Source organism: Polistes fuscatus, unplaced genomic scaffold, assembly GCF_010416935.1.
Source record: "Polistes fuscatus isolate 324 unplaced genomic scaffold, CU_Pfus_HIC Scaffold20, whole genome shotgun sequence".
NCBI lineage: Eukaryota > Metazoa > Arthropoda > Insecta > Hymenoptera > Vespidae > Polistes > Polistes fuscatus.
The window spans coordinates 3,057,637-3,082,390 of record NW_025113097.1 but is presented as its reverse complement, the minus strand read 5'-3'; the positions used below and the strand labels follow the sequence as shown (position 1 = coordinate 3,082,390).

At 31.9% G+C, this 24,754-nt stretch overlaps 1 protein-coding gene across 1 annotated transcript in view; it reads left to right on the top strand.

The window, feature by feature from the left end:
* The window catches only part of LOC122517480 (fork head domain transcription factor slp1-like), a 29,038-nt gene extending 4,717 nt beyond the window's left edge, over nucleotides 1-24,321 (top strand). The window contains 9 exon segments of the mRNA XM_043635878.1: nucleotides 785-1,326; nucleotides 4,635-4,767; nucleotides 21,652-22,302; nucleotides 22,769-22,970; nucleotides 23,181-23,229; nucleotides 23,315-23,393; nucleotides 23,463-23,621; nucleotides 24,162-24,241; nucleotides 24,244-24,321. Of these exon segments, the coding sequence (XP_043491813.1) occupies nucleotides 1,267-1,326; nucleotides 4,635-4,767; nucleotides 21,652-22,302; nucleotides 22,769-22,970; nucleotides 23,181-23,229; nucleotides 23,315-23,393; nucleotides 23,463-23,621; nucleotides 24,162-24,241; nucleotides 24,244-24,321 (1,491 nt within the window). The 5' untranslated portion in view covers nucleotides 785-1,266.
* Nucleotides 24,322-24,754: the final 433 nt, after the last annotated feature.

Here is a 24,754-nt window from a genome sequence, read left to right as displayed (position 1 = left end):
AAGATTTCTACTCGTGTCAGTGTTCATAAGACCGGCGGAAGTTTGGATGTTTCCCTAGGGAAGATGATGCTATTTCTTTTTCTCGACTATTCGTCGTTCGATCGTTGTGTCCTACGTATTCAGGTCGCCTAAGTGTTCAGCTGTCGCATTCTCGTCATCTTCACGAATACGAAACGGTTTGTTCCTCGTGTTTCACGACTCATTCTCCGCGTGCTAGGAGTCATCCTTCTTCAACGACAGAACACGTTCCGTATAAACTCCCTTCCCCCTTTTTTTCTCCCACCTACTCTTTCTTTCTTTCTTTCTTTTCTTCCTTCTCCCTTTTTGTTTTTGAACCCCCCATTAAATCCACGTTTCGTTGTCGACTCCGTTTAAACTCTTTGTCTTGTAACCTTAAAACATCGGATTCAATCTGTTCAACCTGTCGACGGGATTACGCGTCAGTGGAAATAACGTGAAATAAAATATATTAATCGTGTTAAACTTATTAAAAAGAAAAAAAAATACAAGTAACAAGCTTTTTAAGATGACTTAACGCACTTGCAAGTCTCGCAAAATCTGATACCCGTTATTATTTATTTTCTATTATTCATTACGATTATTGATATATCATCTAATAATTATTAATCGAAAATAATATCAAGGATTGATAAATATTCATATTTTCTTTTTTCATTCGTTTGAATAATATCGTAACTTTTTTAATAGTTTTATTTACGAGATACAAATGTGTGGATCATGTAAAATAATCTTAAAAGAGAATTCTTATGTTTATTTTTTACAGGTCAACAACCGATGCGATCGTGACTTCTTCGTAGTAATTCTCGAAGAAGGAATTTGAAAAAAAAAAATACAAGTGGCAGCAATCGCGTTGACGATTAATCAACGGAGAGATTCGCGGGCCGGGAAATTTGAATTTTCCGTAACATCGATTACTCGCATGGGGGTCTTTTTTTTATATATATATTTTTCTCTCATTGAAAAAAAGTTTAATTAGCTTGGATATTAATTGTTGAGATCGCGATTGAAAAAATATAATAAAAAAAAGAATAAAAAAACGAAAAAAAAAAATACAAGGAAGAAAGGTGGTATCCCCTATCGATGTTTGGAATTTTTTAAATTAAAAATAATTAATTAAAAAAGAAAAAGAAAGTTAAAAGAAGGAAAAGGTACGATTTAACTGCAATTGTGGAGGGTCTTTCCGTTTATTGGGAGGATTTCGTCGAGCAGCATCGTGTAAATGCAGCCACGGCGGCGAACATCTTTATGAACTATTCCTCACAGGACAGGACCAGAATGGTTTCCCACGTCATTCCTGTCTCCGGAGTGAGTTTTTATCATTTTTATCTCATTTCAATCGGATATAACAGAAAGAAGTGTCCTAAAAATAATAAGAACAACATTTAAATCTATTTTAAATATTTAAAATATTATACTATATAATATTATATATTATTATTATATAGTATATATGTTATAGTATAATATTAATATAATATATATATACAATATATAGTATATATATTATATAATAATATTAATATTATAGTATATATAATAGTGTATAATATTAATATATAATATTATATTAATATATATATTATATTTATATTAATATTATATTTATTTATATTAATATTATATATATTAATATTAATATAATATTATATTAATATTATACTATATAAAGTATAATATTTAAAATATTAGTACTAATATATCTATTAATAATTAAATTAAATTATAGATTTTAACATTACAATAATTACAGTACTTGTACATATAAGCATATCAAGAAATTTATTAGATATATACGTAAATATATATTATATGTGTATATATAGTTTAAAAGAGATATTAATAAAAGATAATTATTCATTCATCTTATACGTATATATATATATTTATTTATATGTAGATATTAAATATCTTTTATCAGTTTTTTATTGAAGTTTTGCATTGGAATTGCGACGATTGAATCTGTCGAATAATTTCATTTTCGTATTCTTATCGTGCTCGTGTGGTGGAATAAGCTTGTGAAAAAAAGTCAAGGTCATGACTTTTGACAATTTAGCAATCATAAACCATTTACGTCTTTTCGATGGGACGTTATCGTTATCTTCGATCTTCTTGTATTGCGGAATGAATTTCTTATTTGTTCGGTTTCTCCGTTCCCCAGTTTCTTCTTCAAACGCATCTACTGCTAGTATAATTAACAGATAAATCTTTCTCTTATTTCGTCTTGAAATGAATCGGACGGGGAATGTGGGTTATCGCTGGTTCTTGTGCTCGATCGATACTCATAGGTTTTCGTTTACTGTGCTAATAATCGATAAGAATCGAATGACTCGTTAAGTTCTCGTCGCATGATACAACGAGATTTGAAATAAGTAGAGAAGATAGTTCAGATATAAAATGAGTATTTCAATTAATAGATAATTCAAAAAATAGAATTCAATAAATATATATATATATAAAATAATTAAATTAAATAATAAATAATTAAATTAAATAAAAAACTGGTGTGTGTACTTACGTACGCACGTAAGAAGTTATACTTCTTTGCCGTACCAAAACGAACATAACCTCAATAACAAACTCACTCCCCATTTTACATTTTTCCCAACGCGCCAAAATAAGTATAACTTCAATAAAAATAATAAAATTCAATAAATAGAATTATATTTTATTTAATTTGAAAAAAAATGTATATCAACTAATTCATTTAAATAAACGTGAAAAAAATCACGTTTCCTTTTTCTTTTTTTTTTTAGCGTTCCACATTAGAATACACTTCCCTCTCGGTTGTGGTGGTGTTTCGTAATATTTCGATACGTATTTCTAAACGACGTTAATTCTTTTTTTCGATTACGCCAGAATAATCGTTAATTATTACAATTATGTACGGTGAAATTTATAATTTACGAATAATACGAGTTTGTTTATCAATCATCGGGGCGCGAAGAAGAAAATCATCCTTGACCAAATTTATATATCAAATCGATTTGCCACGAACAATTTAGTTACAATCGATTATGGTGCGCGTGTATATCGTTATTTTGTCTAAACAAATAAACCGAAATAATACGGGAAATAATTTCCCTTATGACGGTGACATTCGAAACGAGAGAGAGATAGAGATAGAGAGAGAGAGAGAGAGAGGAAAAGGTCAATGTTACGTTCCGATATTGACGTTTCAAATAAAAATTTTCAATGCACTGACATAGTACACAAAATTTTCATGCTTTTCATTTTTATTTCTCTCATTTTCTCTCTCTCTCTCTCTCTCTTATTTTTTCTCTCAAACATTATGTAATTAGGGAATAAAAATGAATAAAACGATGATAGTTGTGTGATCTCGGAGAGTAACGAATAACGTTTTATCTTAGAAATTGATAAGAAAAGCAGCAGTTCGTCGTTGATCCAAATCGATCTACTTTTTTGTTTTCATATTTCAAGAGAAACTCTGCAAACTACATGTTGCCTTATTATTTTGACTGTCCGATTTAATTTCGTTTAGAAAACAAAAAGAAGAAGAGAATTTATCAAGCTTATTTCTACTAAAAGTAAAAGAAAAAGATAAAATGACAAAAGGATTGGGTTTATCGTTAAACGAATTGGGGTCTTATTATTATTATTTATTTTTTTTTTTTTAATAATATTTTATTGACCCTAGAGCCTAGGCTCCCTAAAGGCCATTAATTACAGTGTAATACAATGTAATGTATAGATAAAACAAAACGGAAATGAAAATGATATAATTATTATTAAACTTATCATTATATTAGTAGTAACGCACAGAAAGTAAATAAAAGTCAAAAGAAAATAGTAAAAAAAAGTATAATGGTTCTATAATAGTAGTATAGTAGTATTGGTTCAAAGCAATCAACATATGTTTAAATAAAAAAAAAAGAAAACAAAACAAAAATTAAATTCAATTAAATCGTAAGTCACAAAACACGCTGAAATTATTATTATTATTGAATGTTTTGGAAAATGAAAGGAATATCATCTATCTGTTCACCGGTATCAATTCCGCCGTTAGAGAAATGGAAAACCCTGTTCTTCTCCTCTCGAAAGCTTGCAAACTAGGCGTCGTAAAACCGGATCGCAAATTAACGATCTAGCGAGACCGTAAGTTTCGCTTGGCATAATAAGATGTCACAACACGGCGTCGGTGTTTGTAAGCTTCCGGCGACGGTACTTCAAACACATCACAAACCTCAAGCCAAAAGTCTTTTGGCTTTGGAGAGTATGTGTATTCGGTTCTGTCTGTTCACCACCGTGTCTTCGTTCACCTTATTCTCGTTAAGCTACTTATTATCCTAATATTTCCTTAAATTAATCAACAATAATCTTGTCGATTATTATTACAGGATAAACAATGAATCGTTATTATCCAATTTCGAATAATAATATTCTCCTAATATTTCCTTAAATTAATCAACTAAATCTTGTCGATTATTATTACAGGATAAACAATGAATCGTTATTATCCAATTTCGAATAATAATAATATTTGTGATTACCCTCTCCCCCTCCATACATAAAAAATGAATAATCGTGAATAAGAAGGAAAACAAAATGAAAAAGAAACAGTGTATTATCTATTTATTTTGTCTTTGTTTTTGTAGGAACTGCAACAGGGTAACGGTAGCTTCGGTACTGCAGGACTAGGCAGCATGCAGGACTCTCCTCATCCTTTAAAAATAAAACAGGAACATTTTCAGCTGTCCCCTCCTTCGCCACTTCCGGCTATACATCAAGGTATGTATACGGTTTTCACTGATCTCTTTCTATTTTTTTATTTGACAGTGTTGTTCAGTTAATTTGCACATCACTCGCAATTAGATAATCTAAGGAATAACTGATTTCTGCACTTATATATATAAATATAATTTGAAAAGTGATTATTTCAATTGGAAACGATCTCTGCGTAATATCCTGAAGTTGGATTACTTTTTCATCTTCTCTCTCTCTCTCTCACATTCAGTCTTTGATTTTGTTCGTTTTTCGTACTCGCTAAACGGTCCCCGGTTCTAATAATACGAAAGCTCCGAGCTGTCGAGTGTCATGCTCGCGAGGGAGGCCAAAGCGGAAAACGATAGAGAGATGGTGGAAGAATTAGAGTGCTAGGGGAAAGAAAGAGATAGAAGAAAGGGAGAAACGAAAGGGGAAAGTGATATACCGCGAGAGGCTGCATCCTGATCTTTCGACGCACCATTTAGTCACATTCTCTCCTGCGATCATAGTTCTCGTCAGATAGTCGTTACCTTGTAACGTACCCTTTCAAATGAAAATCGTTTGGGCTTAATAGTCGTAACGAAGGACTGACTTTGCCAAGAACTTTTTTATTTCTTTTATTCTTCTTCTTCTTCTTATTCTTCTTATTCTTATTCATCTTCTTCTTTCTTTTTTCTATAACGTTATAATACGATTTAAACGTTGATCGATCATGAAAATCTATCTATCTATCAAATTTATCGCAAGTGGATTAAGGGGTTAGAATTAGAATTTTCAAAAAATCGATTTTATTTTTTTTTTGCATTTTCGGAATGTACATATATTTAAGTATATTCTCTGAAAACTTCAAATCGATCCGACAAATATTCTTCGCTTCGTGTAAGCTGCAAACAAAAATTTCTAACTATGCGTAAACGTCTCTTTGAAACTTTAAACGCGTTTTTCTCAAAATGGTATTTTCAAAGTCGGTGCTCTCGATTTCTCAGAAATAACTCAACCGATTTGTCTTATATTTTTACACAATATTCTTAGATATATTCCTCAGATATTAAGTGGAAGGAATAACTTTTAAAAAATTTATTACTATTTTTTTTTAACAATTTAGAGCGAAAATTTCAGTCAAAAACGGAACATTTTTTTCGGATAGACGCCATTTTGGCAAAAATCAAAATTTTTAATATTCCTTTCGTTAATACCTGCATTAATCTATCCTTTGAAAGAATCCACCATTTTTTTTATTTCGGTTAATCAAAACCACCGAAGTGGAGATCACGCGCTATTGTATTCTTAAAAGTAGGTTCTATTTGAATTACCATCACTTATAATTGATAAGTTAAAACTTTTTCTAGAAAAAATTCATAAAAAGACGTGTTTTTTGAGCCACGCAATTGCGTATAACCCCATAAAAGTTACAGTTTTTTATTGTCTTTCCTTTTTTTGTAAATTTCTTTCATTTTCAAATTATTCACAATTGTTTACTTTGGTCAATTACTAAGTAAAACTATCGTATTCGTTTTTTTCTTTTCATATTTTTGTCTTTTTAATCGCGATATAATAAAGTTATATTAGAAACACGATGGTACAATATGGCCGGGTGTGAAAATAGATTCTCTCTTTCGTGTCGTACCTTCAGGATAGAGGAGAAGAAACTCGTTTGGTATATTTATCGATGATTATCTTACCAGTTTGTGCCATTTGTCTTCGTACAACGAAATAGTTGACCGTCTTATATTAACGACTGTTACCGCTTGTTAAACGAGAGATACGTGTGCCAGTAGGTTTGCGAACCATCGTAAATGGCCTCGAGTGTGTGACAAAGTATTTCATATAAAATATAAGTATATAGTAGATATTATAATCTATTAGATTATTATTACCTAGCCAATAAGATAAAACTCGTTGTCGTCGTTGTCGTCCAAGAGAGATTTTCTTTCATTTTTTATTTGTTGATTTTTTATTTTTTTTGACAACCATCTCTAACAACTCGCGTTATACTTATAGCAGAATAGGTATTTCGAAGTTTATTGATTTTATAAATAAGAAAAATGATTTGTTTTCATCTATATATATATAAATAGGTTTTTTTTCAATTAATTTCATTCAACGAACAATTTCTCGAATGTAATAACTCCGCTAAACGTTTCTTCCATTTATCTCGAATTTATTTTTTCCTCTACTTTTTTTTTCTGATTCAATAATGACGCAGACGCGAGATGAAAACAGAACTCCTCCGATTTCTGACACGATGATTTCGACTTGAGCCGATTTTATCGTCTTCGGTTTTTTGCTATCATGCGAGCAAGCAAAAAGAACATTTAAGAAGGAGACGATAAAATAAAGGGCTCGTATTACCAGGACTTTTATTATATGCTAATCGCTTAATGTTTGAAAGATAGAAAGAGAGAGAGAAAGAGAGAGAGAGAGAGAGAGAGAAATAATGAGAAGGAGTGAGAAGCGAATTTGAGATAAATTATACTTCTTGCGATTAACCCGTGACCGAGCAACATTCATAAGAAGATGAAACATTATACGAACGTAACTTCGATATTCTCGATTATATCAAGAATTAATCGTAATGATATATCCGTTTGATTCATACTTTCGTAAATGCGCAAATATTTTCAAACGTTCTTCAAATGATCTTCAATATTATCTTTAATGATTGTAATACTTAGTAGAAATATTCAAGATAATGATCGATAAACATATATAAATTAATAATTAACATTACGAGAGAAGATATTTAATAGAATGTAAATTCTGTATGGTATTACAAGTTTTACTAACACTTCATATATTATAACGTTTCATTGATAAATTTGTTAGAAATTATCAGTAAGAAATTTTCAAGAAATATTCAAAATAATGATCGATGATCATATAAATTAATAATTAACATTACGAGAGAAGATATATTTAATAGAATGTAATTTTGTATGGTATTACAAGTTTTACTAACACTTCATATATTATAACGTTTTATTGATAAATTTGTTAGAAATTATCAGTAAGAAATTTTCAAGAAATATTTAAGATAATGATCGATAATCATATAAATTAATAATTAACATTACGAGAGAAGATATATTTAATAGAATGTAAATTCTGTATGGTATTACAAGTTTTACTAACGCTTCTTATATTATAATGTTTCATTGATAAATTTGTTAGAAATTATCAGTAAGAAATTTTCAAGAAATATTCAAGATAATGATCGATAATCATATAAATTAATAATTAACATTACGAGAGAAGATATATTTAATAGAATGTAAATTCTGTATGGTATTACAAGTTTTACTAACGCTTCATATATTATAACGTTTCATTGATAAATTTGTTAGAAATTATCAGTAAGAAATTTTCAAGAAATATTCAAGATAATGATCGAGAATCATATAAATTAATAATTAACATTACGAGAGAAGATATATTTAATAGAATGTAAATTCTGTATGGTATTACAAGTTTTACTAACACTTCATATATTATAACGTTTCATTGATAAATTTGTTAGAAATTATCAGTAAGAAATTTTCAAGAAATATTCAAGATAATGATCGATAATCATATAAATTAATAATTAACATTACGAGAGAAGATATATTTAATAGAATGTAAATTCTGTATGGTATTACAAGTTTTACTAACACTTCATATATTATAACGTTTCATTGATAAATTTGTTAGAAATTATCAGTAAGAAATTTTCAAGAAATATTCAAGATAATGATCGAGAATCATATAAATTAATAATTAACATTACGAGAGAAGATATATTTAATAGAATGTAATTCTGTATGGTATTACAAGTTTTACTAACGCTTCATATATTATAACGTTTCATTGATAAATTTTTTAGAAATTATCAGTAAGAAATTTTCAAGAAATATTCAAAATAATGATCGAGAATCATATAAATTAATAATTAACATTACGAGAGAAGATATATTTAATAGAATGTAAATTCTGTATGGTATTACAAGTTTTACTAACGCTTCATATATTATAACGTTTCATTGAGAAATTATCAGTAAGAAATGTTTCCAATGATTGAATCTTTCGATAAAGAATTGTTAGAATAGAATACAATTTTGTTGGATTGATTTATTAGTTATACACCGATTCGTCGTTATCGATTCATTCATTCGTTCATTCATTCATTAAAAAAAAAAACAAAATAAAAATAAAAATAAAAAATGTTCACGCAAAAGTGGACGAATATTTTGCGTATAGGATAAAGGTAAAATAATAAATCTGTGAAAGTCAATGATTTTAGGAAAAGGGTTGGATAATTCGAATGTTAATCGTCGATTTGAAAGAGGTCAACTCGTAAGGATCGTTGAAAATTTGTCTAATTTTCTCGCACTCGCGGCGGTCTTAGAATCCAAAATCGTCACCGTTAGAAAGAAAAAGAAAATTGTAAGGATCGGAGGGAAGAAGGAACGTACGAGAGTCGTGTGTTTTCGGAATCGGTCTGTTTAGAGTGCTTGGGCATAAGAGTTATGGTCGCTAATCCGGGAAGGCTGCGTGCTTTGGGGCGAGCTGATGTATCGCCCAACGACAGCGTTTCGAGGATTCTTGCCCCCGAACAACCGAACACATCTCTTCTTCTACTCGCATTTAGTTCGCATTTAGATGAGGAGAATCGAGCCGATTTACTACTGACTTTTTAACTCTTACTAACACTCTCGATATAATTTATTATCGGAATTTATATATTTAACCTTCGGAAAAGAATCGAAAAGCTTATCAATTCCATTCAATTATACGAAATCTCGACTCGCATTTAGCCGAGGAGAATCATGCCGATTTACCGACAACTCAACTTGCTACTCGATGTAATTTACAACTGGAAATTTATATATTCCAACCTCGGGAAAATAGTCGAAAAGTTTATCGAATTAATTAAATTGACGTACAATAATAACCTACCTAATATAATATTTATATAGAAATGTGAAAATGTAATAAAAATAATGTAAAAAAAAATTCCAAAAGAAAAATGAAACGAACGGCGCCAAGAGATGAGGTTTAACTCAATGTATCGCGACAAATTTATTTGTGCTATGAAATCGGGACGCGGACAATTAATCTTTAGTTTTAATCTAATGCATTTAAAATTCGAAGATTCTTGCCGCCGAACAATCGAACATCTCTTTTTCTACTCGCATTTAGTTCGCATTTAGATGAGGAGAATCGAGCCGATTTACTACTGACTTTTTAACTATTACTAACTCTTTTAACTTACTAACTAATTTATTATCGGAATTATATATTTAACCTTCGGAAAAGAATCGAAAAAGCTTATCAATTCCATTCAATTATACGAAATCTCGACTCGCAATTAGCCGAGGAGAATCATGCCGATTTACCGACAACTCAACTTGCTACTCGATGTAATTTACAACTGGAAATTTATATATTCCAACCTCGGGAAAATAGTCGAAAAGTTTATCGAATTAATTAAATTGACGTACAATAATAACCTACCTAATATAATATTTATATAGAAATGTGAAAATGTAATAAAAATAATGTAAAAAAAAATTCCAAAAGAAAAATGAAACGAACGGCGCCAAGAGATGATGGTTTAACTCAATGTATCGCGACAAATTTATTTGTGCTATGAAATCGGGACGCGGACAATTAATCTTTAGCTTTAATCTAATGCATTTAAAATTCGAGGATTCTTGCCCCCGAACAATCGAACATCTCTTCTTCTACTCGCATTTAGTTCGCATTTAGATGAGGAGAATCGAGTCGACTTACTACTGACTTTTTAACTCTTACTAACTCTTTTAACTTACTAACTAATTTATTATCGGAATTTATATATTTAACATTCGGAAAAGAATCGAAAAGCTTATCAATTCCATTCAATTATACAAAATCTCGACTCGCATTTAGCCGAGGAGAATCATGCCGATTTACCGACAACTCAACTTGCCACTCGATGTAATTTACAACTGGAAATTTATATATTCGATCTCGGGAAAATAGTCGAAAAGTTTATCGAATTAATTAAATTGACGTACAATAATAACCTACCTAATATAATATTTATATAGAAATGTGAAAATGTAATAAAAATAATGTAAAAAAAAATTCCAAAGAGAAATGAAACGAACGGCCCCAAGAGATGAGGCTTAACTCAATGTATCGCGACAAATTTATTTGTGCTATGAAATCGGGACGCGGACAATTAATCTTTAGCTTTAATCTAATGCATTTGAAATTCGAGGATTCTTGCCCCCGAACAATCGAACATCTCTTTTCCTACTCGCATTTAGTTCGCATTTAGATGAGGAGAATCGAGCCGATTTACTACTGACTTTTTAACTCTTACTAACTCTTTTAACTTACTAACTAATTTATTATCGGAATTTATATATTTAACATTCGGAAAAGAATCGAAAAAGCTTATCAATTCCATTCAATTATACGAAATCTCAACTCGCATTTAGCCGAGGATAATCATGCCGATTTACCGACAACTCAACTTGCCACTCGATAAAATTTACAACTGGAAATTTATATATTCCAACCTCGGGAAAATAGTCGAAAAGTTTATTAAATTAATTAAATTGACGTACAATAATAACCTACCTAATATAATATTTATATAGAAATGTGAAAATGTAATAAAAATAACGTAAAAAAAAATTCCAAAAGAAAAATGAAACGAACGGCGCCAAGAGATGAGGTTTAACTCAATGTATCGCGACAAATTTATTTGTGCTATGAAATCGGGACGCGGACAATTAATCTTTAGTTTTACTCTAATGCATTTAAAATTCGAGGATTCTTGCCCCCGAACAATCGAACATCTCTTCTTCTACTCGCATTTACTTCGCATTTAGATGAGGAGAATCGAGTCGATTTACTACTGACTTTTTAACTCTTACTAACTCTTTTAACTTACTAACTAATTTATTATCGGAATTTATATATTTAACCTTCGGAAAAGAATCGGAAAGCTTATCAATTCCATTCAATTATACGAAATCTCGACTCGCATTTAGCTGAGGAGAATCATTCCGATTTACCGACAACTTAACTTGCCACTCGATGTAATTTACAACTGGAAATTTATATATTCAATCTCGGGAAAATAGTCGAAAAGTTTATCAAATTAATTAAATTGACGTACAATAATAACCTACCTAATATAATATTTATATAGAAAATGTAATTTATATAGTGAAAATGTAATAAAAATAATGTACAAAAAAAATTCCAAAAGAAAAATGAAACGAACGGCGCCAAGAGATGAGGTTTAACTCAATGTATCGCAACAAATTTATTTGTGCTATGAAATCGGGACGCAGACAATTAAACTTTAGTTTTACTCTAATGCATTTAAAATTCGAGGATTCTTGCCGCCGAACAATCGAACATCTCTTTTTCTACTCGCATTTAGTTCGCATTTAGATGAGGAGAATCGAGTCGACTTACTACTGACTTTTTAACTCTTACTAACTCTTTTAACTTACTAACTAATTTATTATCGGAATTTATATATTTAACATTCGGAAAAGAATCGAAAAGCTTATCAATTCCATTCAATTATACGAAATCTCGACTCGCATTTAGCCGAGGAGAATCATGCCAATTTACCGACAACTCAACTTGCCACTCGATATAATTTACAACTGGAAATTTATATATTCGATCTCGGGAAAATAGTCGGAAAGTTTATCGAATTAATTAAATTGACGTACAATAATAACCTACCTAATACAATATTTATATAGAAATGTGAAAATGTAATAAAAATAATGTAAAAAAAAATTCCAAAAGAAAAATGAAACGAACGGCGCCAAGAGATGATGGTTTAACTCAATGTATCGCGACAAATTTATTTGTGCTATGAAATCGGGACGCGGACAATTAATCTTCAGCTCTACTCTAATGCATTTAAAATAGATAAGTAGTAAATAAGAGCACATTTTTCATGGGGTGTAGTAGTAGGGATTTAAAAAAACAAAAAGAAAATCAAATCAAAAGGAGTATGTTACGATTGATAACGGAATATGGACGTTATCGTAATGGACCGAGCATTACGTTTTGATAAATACCGACTACGTGCTTGATAGAAACTGTCAAAGTTTTACGATAAAAGCTTCGTTGCTCGATAAAACAGTATTACTCGGCCGATTCCTGAGTTACGGATAAACTTCTACTTCTTGAGGTCACTACACTTTTGCGAATGAAATATGAAAAAAAAACAATAGTCATTTTCTAAAACAATAAGTCAACATCAAAACATTTACTTTCGGTTATATTCTGTATATATGCAAGTCATTCATTAGGTTTAAATATTAATCGATGATCAATTAAATAAAAAAAAAAAAATACTATCAAGTTAGTTAAATTGATCCTAGACTTTGTTAACTGATTTGAGAAATAATCATTATTTAATTGTAAGAACGAAACGAATAACCACCAGCGATCATCATTTGACGGATAGAAAAACTCGTACAATGCTCGAGTGCAAAACAACGCTCCCGCTGCGTATGCGTTATAGTAAACACGATAACGACGATAAAGATAAAAAGGGAGGAAGAAAAAGGATATATATATATATATATGGTTCGTGCACGCTCGCATACACACACAGACACACATACACATTTATCGATCACGTTTCGAGGCCTCTTGGTATCGTATAAGTGTTCGCATTTCTTCAATTTTTTGGCGCAAGAACAAATCAAATCATTGACAAATAAATGCGAAGTATACGAGAAGATTTATATCTATGCAAAACAAATTGTATACTTATCTTTTATTTTTTTTTTCTAATCTTCTATTTTTATTCAATTTTATTCTTTTTTTTTGTCTTTTTACAAATCCACCGTTCCTTGATATTTTCTTATATTAATCAAATAAACGATAATATATTTGATTTATTATTTATGACACTGGTCATTTTAATTAATAGATGACAGATAAAATATTCGTCAAACATTTTATGAGATCGATTGGAATCGGATTATTTTTGTTGTTCTTTTATTTTCTTTTTGCACCCACCATAAAGAAGAAACGAAGAAAAACAACGCGAACGCGACCACGTCGTCGAGGTCGAGATACCGGCCGATGATTGGCTCATACGAAAGATACCGGAAGATGAACTATCGTCGTTCAGATGACCCTCTGCCCCAACCTCGGGTTTCTCTCACTCTCCGTTTCTTTTTCTTTCTCGTAAACTCCGATTATTGACGACACATACCAGCGATGGTCCGAAAAAACGTATGAGAATGAATCCAAATATTCAGTCTTCCATCAAATTATCGTTATCGTTAACGTGTCAAGAAAATCCGACATGAATTTCATATGCACCAACCTAATAAAATTCATTTTACATACGCAAAACGAATATACACCTACTTATCGATTTGTTTTAAGGGGTTATACGCAGTTGCGAGCCTCGAAAAAGACGTATTTTCATGAATTTTTTCTAGAAACAGTTTTTATTTCTCAAACAAAAGTGATGATAATTCAAGAGCCAACTTTTTGAGAATACAATAGCGCGTCGATTATGTAAAAATATTAATATGCACCGCACTTGTAGATGATTTTCTGAACGTCCTCTAAAAAAAGACGTTTGGCGGTGATCTCCATTTTGGCGGTTTGGATTATTGAAATTAAAAAATATGGTGGATTCTTTTAAAGGATAGATTAATGCAGGTATTAAAACGAAAGGAATATTAAAAATTTTGATTTTTGACAAAATGGCGTCTATTTGAAAAAAGTTTGTGTTTTTGACTAAAATTTTCGCTCTAAATTGTTACAAAAAAATAGTAATAAATTTTTTAAAAATTATTCCTTCCACTTAATATCCGAGAAATATATCTAAGAAGATTGTGTAAAAATTCGAAACCGATCGGTTAAGCCATTTCTGGAAAATCGAGATCACCGACTTTGAAAATACAGTTTTTTTGAGAAAAACGCGTTTAAAGTTTCAGAAGTAGTTTACACATAGTTAACATTTTTTTTCATCAACTTAAATGGTATCATCTATTCCAGGGTAATAAGAGGGACCTTGTGCAGTATTGATAGCTTCTAATAAGTTCAGCTGGTGTTGTCGTCGAGCCTTTTCTAAAAGGAAAAAGGTTGAATCGTTTGGCTCGAACGTTTGGCTCCTTAATTGTCAAATATATCAAGTTAACAACGATGGGTATTATATTTTCGACAGATTCTCATTGGTTAATTGTAGTATCCTGATAAAAAGTCACGTGCCGTTGACGCATATCAAGATCGCGATCAAAATAGCACGCGAGTAGTCTTCTCGGTTTGCTACTCGATCTGCTGCTGTTGCTGCTCGTGATTAGCTGTGCAAAACCCCCGAATACCCCTCTTGAATTACTGCTACAACAACCCCTCGTCTCTTGTGCATTCGTTACTCTCTTCGGTGCAGGTTGCACGTGCCAACGATTGTTTTTATAAACTTTCGCAGCTGCGTATATTAGTTACGAAGAAAATGAAACATCGAATGTGACGGAACGAATAAGAATTCTCCTTAACGATTATTATTATTATTATTATTATTAATAACCAAGTATTTTATCAGAACGAAACGAAACTGAAAAGAACAAACATACGGATTTTGATTCCTAATTGTCGAATATTTGCATTTAAAAATCCATTACTGTTCGTACACTTTTCTCAATATCAACGAGTAGTCGAGAAATTTTTGTAAGATTTGCAATTTCGTAATCGTTATTGCAACGACGTTTCGCGAGAATTGTCCTTGTACGAAAAAAAAATATATATATATATATGTATACATAAATCCCGCGTCAGCTGATATTGCGTTATTAAGCTTGTTGAAATTTTTTGTGGAACGCGAAATGAGTTCACGGTTTGTGGCACGAGGTGTTTTTTAAATACGAACGATATTTAAAAAGAAAAGGATAAAAAGAAAAGCGAAGTTATCCCTCGTTCAAAGAATAAGTGATACAACACACCGATCGCTTTTGATAGTTAGCTCCTGTCAGATGGAGGTCTCTGCCATTTCACATGGTGATGTCATTAAAGTATTGTATTTCGGTTATCGGCACCGGATGCCGATTCCTCGTGGAACTCGCAGCATTTCAGGAATGCGAATGTCGTCGTTTTCTGCAACCAAGATGACTGACCATCTACCTTTCCTTTTCCCCAGCTTCACCGTCGCCATATTTATCTATAACACCTAATTGATCGATCGATCAGTTCATTCTAATAAATCCATTTAAATATTTTGTTGACACTGATTACGAGTACTATTGGACTATTACCATTAAACTTTCGCAAATTCAGAAGCTAATTTTTATTAATTATAAATTTGTTATAATCATTTCTAAGTAGAATAGATTACAATCGTTATTATCCAATTAGAACATCAATAGTAACATCATATATCTAGATATTATTGTATCTTTTAGAATAGTACACCGAATCTTATTCGGCACCGGATGCTGATTCCTCGTGGAACTCGCAGCATTTCAGGAATGCGAATGTCGTCGTTTTCTGCAACCAAGATGACTGACCATCTACCTTTCCTTTTCCCCAGCTTCACCGTCGCCATATTTATCTATAACACCTAATTGATCGATCGATCAGTTCATTCTAATAAATCCATTTAAATATTTTGCTGACTCTAATTACGTGTACTATTGGACTATTACCATTAAACTTTCGCAAATCCAGAAGCTAATTTTTATTAATTATAAATTTGGTATAATCATTTCTAAGTAGAATAGATTACAATCGTTATTATCCAATTAGAACATCAATAGCAACATCATATATCTAGATATTATTGTATCTTTTAGAATAGTACACCGAATCCTATTCGGCACCGAATGCTGATTCCTCGTGGAACTCGCAGCATTTCAGGAATGCGAATGTCGTCGTTTTCTGCAACCAAGATGACTGACCGTCTACCTTTCTTTTCCCAGCTTCACCGTCGTCATATTTATCTATAACACCTAATTGATCGATCGATCAGTTCATTCTAATAAATCCATTTAAATATTTTGCTGACTCTAATTATGTGTACTATTGGACTATTACCATTAAACTTTCGCAAATCCAGAAGCTAATTTTTATTAATTATAAATTTGTTATAATCATTTCTAAGTAGAATAGAATACAATCGTTATTATCCAATTAGATCATCAATAGTAACATCATATATCTAGATATTATTGTATCTTTTAGAATAATACACCGAATCTTATTCGGCACCGGATGCTGATTCCTCGTGGAACTCGCAGTATTTCAGGAATGCGAATGTCGTCGTTTTCTGCAACCAAGATGACTGACCATCTACCTTTCCTTTTCCCCAGCTTCACCGTCGTCATATTTATCCATAACACCTAATTGATCGATCGATCAGTTCATTCTAATAAATCCATTTAAATATTTTGCTGACTCTAATTATGTGTACTATTGGACTATTACCATTAAACTTTCGCAAATCCAGAAGCTAATTTTTATTAATTATAAATTTGTTATAATCATTTCTAAGTAGAATAGAATACAATCGTTATTATCCAATTAGAACATCAATAGTAACATCATATATCTAGATATTATTGTATCTTTTAGAATAGTACACCGAATCTTATTCGGCACCGAATGCTGATTCCTCGTGGAACTCGCAGCATTTCAGGAATGCGAATGTCGTCGTTTTCTGCAACCAAGATGACTGACCATCTACCTTTCCTTTTCCCCAGCTTCACCGTCGCCATATTTATCTATAACACCTAACTGATCGATCGATCAGTTCATTCTAATAAATCCATTTAAATATTTTGCTGACTCTAATTACGTGTACTATTGGACTATTACCATTAAACTTTCTCAAATCCAGAAGTTAATTTTTATTAATTATAAATTTGTTATAATCATTTCTAAGTAGAATAGATTACAATCGTTATTATCCAATTAGAACATCAATAGTAACATCATATATCTAGATATTATTGTATCTTTTAGAATAGTACACCGAATCCTATTCATTGTCAAGCTAATATCCTATACCGGAACAAACAGCATCGTATGCTACTCCTATTTCCGTTATTACTACTAATTACTAGAAATCTCATAGTTATATATGAATCATGTAATATAAACATGAGATGGTACGTATTATACATAGTATTTCGAATTGAAATATATAACTCGTGTAACTTACGTGTTATAAGTACGAAAAAAAAGGAAATGTATTATCTGAAATCCTGTGCCGCAAAGAGTTAGTGCATGTTCAAGAAATATTAACATATAAAAATGAACCTAAATAATTAGATCTTTCACCATTGACAACATTTGGCACATATTGACACTTCATCATGCGAATCTTGACATTAACCAATTTCGATCTTTAACGATAACATATTATATTATATATTAATTGTAATAATTCGTTCTTATGTTATAAAATAACTATATGATCTTCGTTAAAGGATTTGGATGAATCGTCTGAAGGGATATTAATTACGCGAATGTTTCGAATTCGAAAGATATCGGATCACCTTCGACGTTGTCCGATGGTTCGATATCTATGGTTGTGATGATGGCCTCTGGAAATGGGTTACGAACACGTGTCCCCCATCAGTATTACTCTGTGATAGGATGAAAACAAGATCTCTCCCTAAGCGATCCTATCAAAATGGTATTCCGTTTCTCCCGTGTACGGGAACGACCGGTATCGTTCTAGCGATAGGACCGAGGAGAACAATGTTTTCTAAACTTGGATAAAGTGACCGTTCGTTGTCATAACACCGATCGTTTCCTATACTTCTCTTTGTTATTTTTTTTTCTTTTTTATTCGCGATGCGATCGATGGATGATGAGTCTCCCTCGATCGATAATTCAAAAAATTACTGGACAAAGAAATAGAAATAAAATATAAATACTTCTTATAATATCTTTCTTCTTTTATTTTTTTATTCGTACGGATTTTTAATCAAGGAGAAAGTTTTATCGGGTCCTTAAGCGTAAATAAAATTATCTTAATCGCATATTTCTCCCTTTGACCTAACCGATTAGCCCGCATTCTCGAGTTTCACATCCTTTCGTTCTTATCCTTACGCATAATTCAACTTGTAAACTTTTTCCCTTGATAAATTGAAGTCATTTGAAAATAATTAATTAACAAGAATAATACGAAATATTTAATATTAAGCGATAATAATTATCATCTTATGATTAGTTTATATATTATAGAATGAGTCAACTAAGATCGAGTACTTTAATAATTTATAAGCCTCCCTCTTCTTTGTCTGTGCTTGGGACCAGTTAGGTATTAACTACTAGGCGTCAAAAAACAGCATACGGTATTTCCAAGTGGTTCAACCCATCCAAGTACTAACCGTGCCCAGCAAGCGTTGCTTGATTTTAGTGATCGAATAGGAACTAGTGCTTTTTCACCGCGGCATGGCTGTTGGATTTAATATTAAAACAAAAAAAAAACTATATATTATTTATTATTAAATATAAAAAAGTATATATTCTCTAATATATAGAATGAGATTTTAGTCAACGATAAGTAAGACGATATATATATATATATACGAGCTTGAAAGCGGAGATCGATGGATCGATAAATCGAAGAACAAAAATAAATAAGTATATTTAAAAAGAGAAAAAAAAGGAAGGAAGGAAGAAAGAAAAAAAGGGTACGTGAATTTTCTGCGTTCTCGTTCGATCGAGATTCTAAGAAATCTCGTTCTAACATATACACTAACGTGCGTATAAGCGAAGAACAATTGGACCGTTTAAACGGAACTTGTCTCTGACATCCGAGGCGGGCACCAAGTTGATGTTTAGTACGAGATATCCGATATACGAAGCGATAAAAGGCAACCGGGGAACGTTCGAGCATGCTTCGAAGCGTGACTAATAAGAATCATGGTTATACGAATGACTTATATGTTCCAATATTCTTTCATTTTCAAATAAATAAATCCCTACGTGTATATACGTTAACGGTAAAGTGCAGAAATCGATTATTACGCAGATTATCTAGGTAATATGCACACGTTTTTTCAACTATTCGACTATAAAAACTTAATCCTCCCATACTTCCACGTTGTATGGGCAGAAGAAATGAATATTGAAAAAATTGGTGTGTGTACTTATGTACGTACGTAAGAAGTTATACTTCTTTGCCGTACCAAAACGAATATAACCTCAATAACCTCAAAAATAACTTCAAAAAAAAAACTTCAAGGAAAAAAAATAACTTACAAAAAAAAACTGGTGTGTGTACTTGTGTACGCACGTAAGAAGTTATACTTCTTTTGCGTACCAAAACAAATATAACCTCAATAACCTCAAAAATAACTTTAAAAAAAAAAGAAAGGAAACATATTTTCAATCCATCGATATATTACATATATAAGAAAGAATACAAAACAAAAGAAACTGGTGTGTGTACTTATGTATGCACGTAAGAAGTTATACTTCTTTGCCGTACCAAAACAAATATAACCTCAATAACCTCAAAAATAACTTTTAAAAGAAAAAAGAAAGGAAACATATTTTCAATCCATCGATATATTACATATATAAGAAAGAATACAAAACAAAAAAACTGGTGTGTGTACATAAGTATGTATGCACGTAAGAAGTTATACTTCTTTTGCGTACCAAAACAAATATAACCTCAATAACCTCAAAAATAACTTTAAAAAAAAAAGAAAGGAAACATATTTTCAATCGATCGATATATTACATATATAAGAAAGAATACAAAACAAAAAAAAATTAAAAATATCAAAATATAGATATCAGTCCATACTAAATATAAGAGAGATATATCGAATTATATTATGCGTCAATGGCCATGGCGCTGTGATAGCATTGGTTCCCGCTCGATCATTTAAGTCAAGCAGCTCTGAGTACGATTAGTACTTGGATGGGTGACCCGCTTGAGAAAAAATGGGAAGAAGAAGAGAAGACAACTTCATGCCGTAAACTTGAAATCGTTTTGCCGCGAGTCATAAATACCGACAAACTTCGTGGTGTCGTTCAGAAAAAAATCACTTCCATCACATTTTCCCAAACGCGTCAAAAGAAGTATATAACTTCAAAAAGAAACGAATTTAATAATTAATAATTAATGACAAATTCTGTTATTCTGTTACTATAAAGATCAGCACGGTTAATAGTTTAGGTGTTCTTCTTCCTAAGATCACTTTGTTTTCCCCCTCTCATACTCTAAATACATCCCATTGAAGCATATTATAAAGATTGACCAAAACCCTTTGGACATTTTATATAATTCCTGTTTGTTATACAGTGACCGTAACATATATATGCTGATGTTTAATAACAAAAGGGTTAATATCTTACATTAGTTCGATTGTTCTTTCATTTATATCAAATAAATTCGATCTGTATAGCTCATTTATTTTCTATTATTATTTATTTTTTTTTTCTTCTACAATATACATATTCGAATTCTTATATAACGAATAAACGAGATGAAAAATAATGGATTTTCCGGGTTACGGGAAATCGGAAAATTCGTAGTTTCTTAGTTAGAAACGAGCACGTAGTACGCGGTGTCGAGTATATCGGTAGAGTGAGGCACGTGTAACTGGAACGGGATGAAACTGGACACCAATAACCCACGTACACGCCGCCGGCGTGGTAAAAAGAGATGGTGATAGAAAGAGAGAGAGAGAGAGAGAGAAAAAGGAAGGAAAATAGATGACGAAGTGAACGTATAAGGCACGTTGAAAACAAAAAATCGAACGAACGAGATTTTTTCTCCTGAATGGGTTGGGTAGGAGGGGAAGGATGGTAGAGAATTAGGTAGGGTCAATTTCATTCGACGTGAAATATCATTGAATGAAATAATGATTAATATAATCAACGAAAAAAAGAAAGTAATCAGATTTTCCCATTTGACAGTGAGTAATTTCATATCGGATCTACAAAATGGTTACGTGATCAATGCTTCGAAGGATCTGGAATCTTCCGTATCTGCTGGTCTAAACAAAAGCCTAACTTCTCATCATCCGTCCTTGAGTATTCATCATCCTCACCATAGCTTGCACAGTTCTAATACGACAATTTCGATTCACTCTACAACACCGTCCCAACAACAACAGCAACAACAACAACAGCAGCAGCAGCAACAGCATCATCATCTCGAAGATAAAGTGTCTTCACCTAGTGGAGGACTTCACAGTTCAACGACTAACAGTAATTCTTCGACACCCTCTGCACCGTCAACGCCTACTGCTGGCACAGACAACAGTGCTGGTTCGAATACTGCAACGAGTAATAATAACAATAGTAATGGTAGTAATGTTTCAACTGCAGCAAGCAAACCACCTTACAGTTACGTTGCTCTGATTGCCATGGCGATACAACATAGTGCTGAAAAGAGGGCGACTCTTAGCGAAATTTATGCTTACATCACTTCTAAATTTCCCTATTATCAGAATAATAAGAAAGGATGGCAAAATTCTATTAGGCATAATTTATCATTAAACCAATGTTTCGTCAAGATACCCCGCGAGGGTGGCGCCGAGAAGAAAGGCAACTTTTGGACACTCGGTATGTAAAACATTGAAATAATATATTTGTGTCTAAATCTATTCTCTTTAACACGTTCTTTGCTCATAGTGATTCTTCGGTTGAGTTTCTCGCGGGGTAAGCATAACGTGAATTGAGAACGATGTAATATCTTTTTTAATTCTAAATACAAATTAATCAAATATATTATATTACTTTTATTTCGTATATTTGATATTTATATTTCAATGATCGTTTCATTAAATACCTTTTAAAGTACCAATTTAATATAATCTTATTTAATTTGAACAATAAGAACAAGTCGCTTATGGTTTTGGCTATGATTTTTTGGCCACGAAAGCAAAAACCTATCATCCAAATATCGATAACTTGGCGACGAACGTGTTAAACATGATTACAAATTTGATTAATAGATCGGTAATAAATTGTTTAATATATAAAACAAAAAATTGATTTCGGTGTGTGTAATCATTTTTCGTTCACTTAGATCCGAGTTTCGAGGACATGTTCGAAAATGGTAATTACAGAAGACGCAGACGTATGAAACGTCCATACAGAAATGCTCCTTACCCAAAATCTATTTTCGGTGATCATTTCTCGCCGACGCACGTCCATCTTGGTCCTAGAAATTTATTCGCTCATACGCCATCTTCTTATGCACCTACAACATACGCGCGATACGATACGAGGTATTTCTATATACAAAATAATATTTGAAATGATTCAGGTTGTCCGGAAAGTTCGTAACGATTTAATAATTCCAACACGTTCGTTTCTTTCTTAATATTAATTTTTATTAATATTAAGAATTATTATTAATATTAATTAAATTTTTCTTGATATTAATTTCCAACGACACAAAATGTGATTTATTCATTTAATTTCATATTTCGTTTCAGCGGTTGGAGTCTTCAGCAACCACAATTATCCTACAGCCACTGTCAATCGGTAAGTAACTCTGAAATAAATATTCTATTTCGAAGATTTTGTTTCTTCTGATATTTTCTCTTTTTCCTACGTTTTTACTTTGCAGCTTCAACCACAGTTGCAATCGATGCAATCTATGCAGATTCCGACGATGAACGGTTACAGTCAACTGAGTAGTTCGTTAAGTGAGTCTCTGCTCTATCCTCCGAACTTCAGTTCTTTGAGCTCGCGAATCATTAGACGATCGGACAAAGCTTTTCAAGGCAATTACCTGGATGTTCCAGGTGGAACGACTGGATCACCAGGATCGATGACCAATGGATCCTTTGGTGGTACGTTCACGGCTTGTGGTAGGAGACACGAACCTAGCATGGCGACTGAAACGATGCCAGCAAGATGCTATTGGCCGGAAAGTGAGTTCACTTCATTTAATAATTATAATAACACGTATGTGTCAATATACAATCTAATAATACTTTCGTGAACACAAACTCTGTTTTAAGGGAAACATTTAACCGTGTTAACAATATTAACTCGTTTTATTCTAACTTTTTCTATGATATTTCTATTTTGCTATTAGATTGGTGCGATATTAATATTATTATTGATTGGTGAAATATTGAAAAAAAAAATTAAAAAATAAGAACACTTTTGAGAAAATCTTTGTCGAAATGTGACTCTGTCACAATGAACAGTACGACTATAAACGAAGTTATAGTTATAGAAAAACAAAGAAAAATAATGAAAACAGGGGGGGAAGAAAATCGTTCACGTGTAAAGAAAATCCGACATGAATTTCATATGCACCAATCTAATATTTATATTTTTTTTCTACTTACGTTCGATTCGATTGAACTTATGCTACTTTAAAGAGTACATTTTCGAAGCACGTTCGCGAAATTATGAATAATTATCTCGACGATCTTTCAATTCGTTCCGTACTTGTATCGTAGTGGTAAACGTGAAAGAGGAACCAGGTAGTACAGCGGCATCAACATCAGCCGTCGGCGGTGTTCCACCGACCACTGATGGGAAACCACAGTTGCATCGAGTGTTTCCGCGCAGCCATTTCCCTCCGTCGAATTTCAAACGCGATCGAAGTGTTTCATGTGATCGTCTAATCGATCTATTCGATATATATCATTAAAAAAAGATAAAAAGGGACACTTCGTTTTTGTTCACTTTTTGGTACACCACAGTTGCCTCGAGTGTTTCCGCGCCAGCATTTCCCTCCGTCGAATTTCAACGCGATCGAAGTGTTTCATGTGAATCGTCTAATCGATCTATTCGATATATATATATATATAAAAAGATAAAAAAGGGACACTTCGTTTTTGTTCACTTTTTGGTACGTAAATACGTACCAGGTGTTATCGCAATAAGTACCAGGTGTTATCGCAATTCTCTCTCTTTCTCTCTCTCTCTCTCTTTTCTCCTTGGAATAATTTTGATTAACGTCTAAATCCTACCGATGCTTCATGAAGTATAACATACACACGCACTCCAGTTTATTTTATTTTATTTTACTTTAGTTACGTTCAAAACG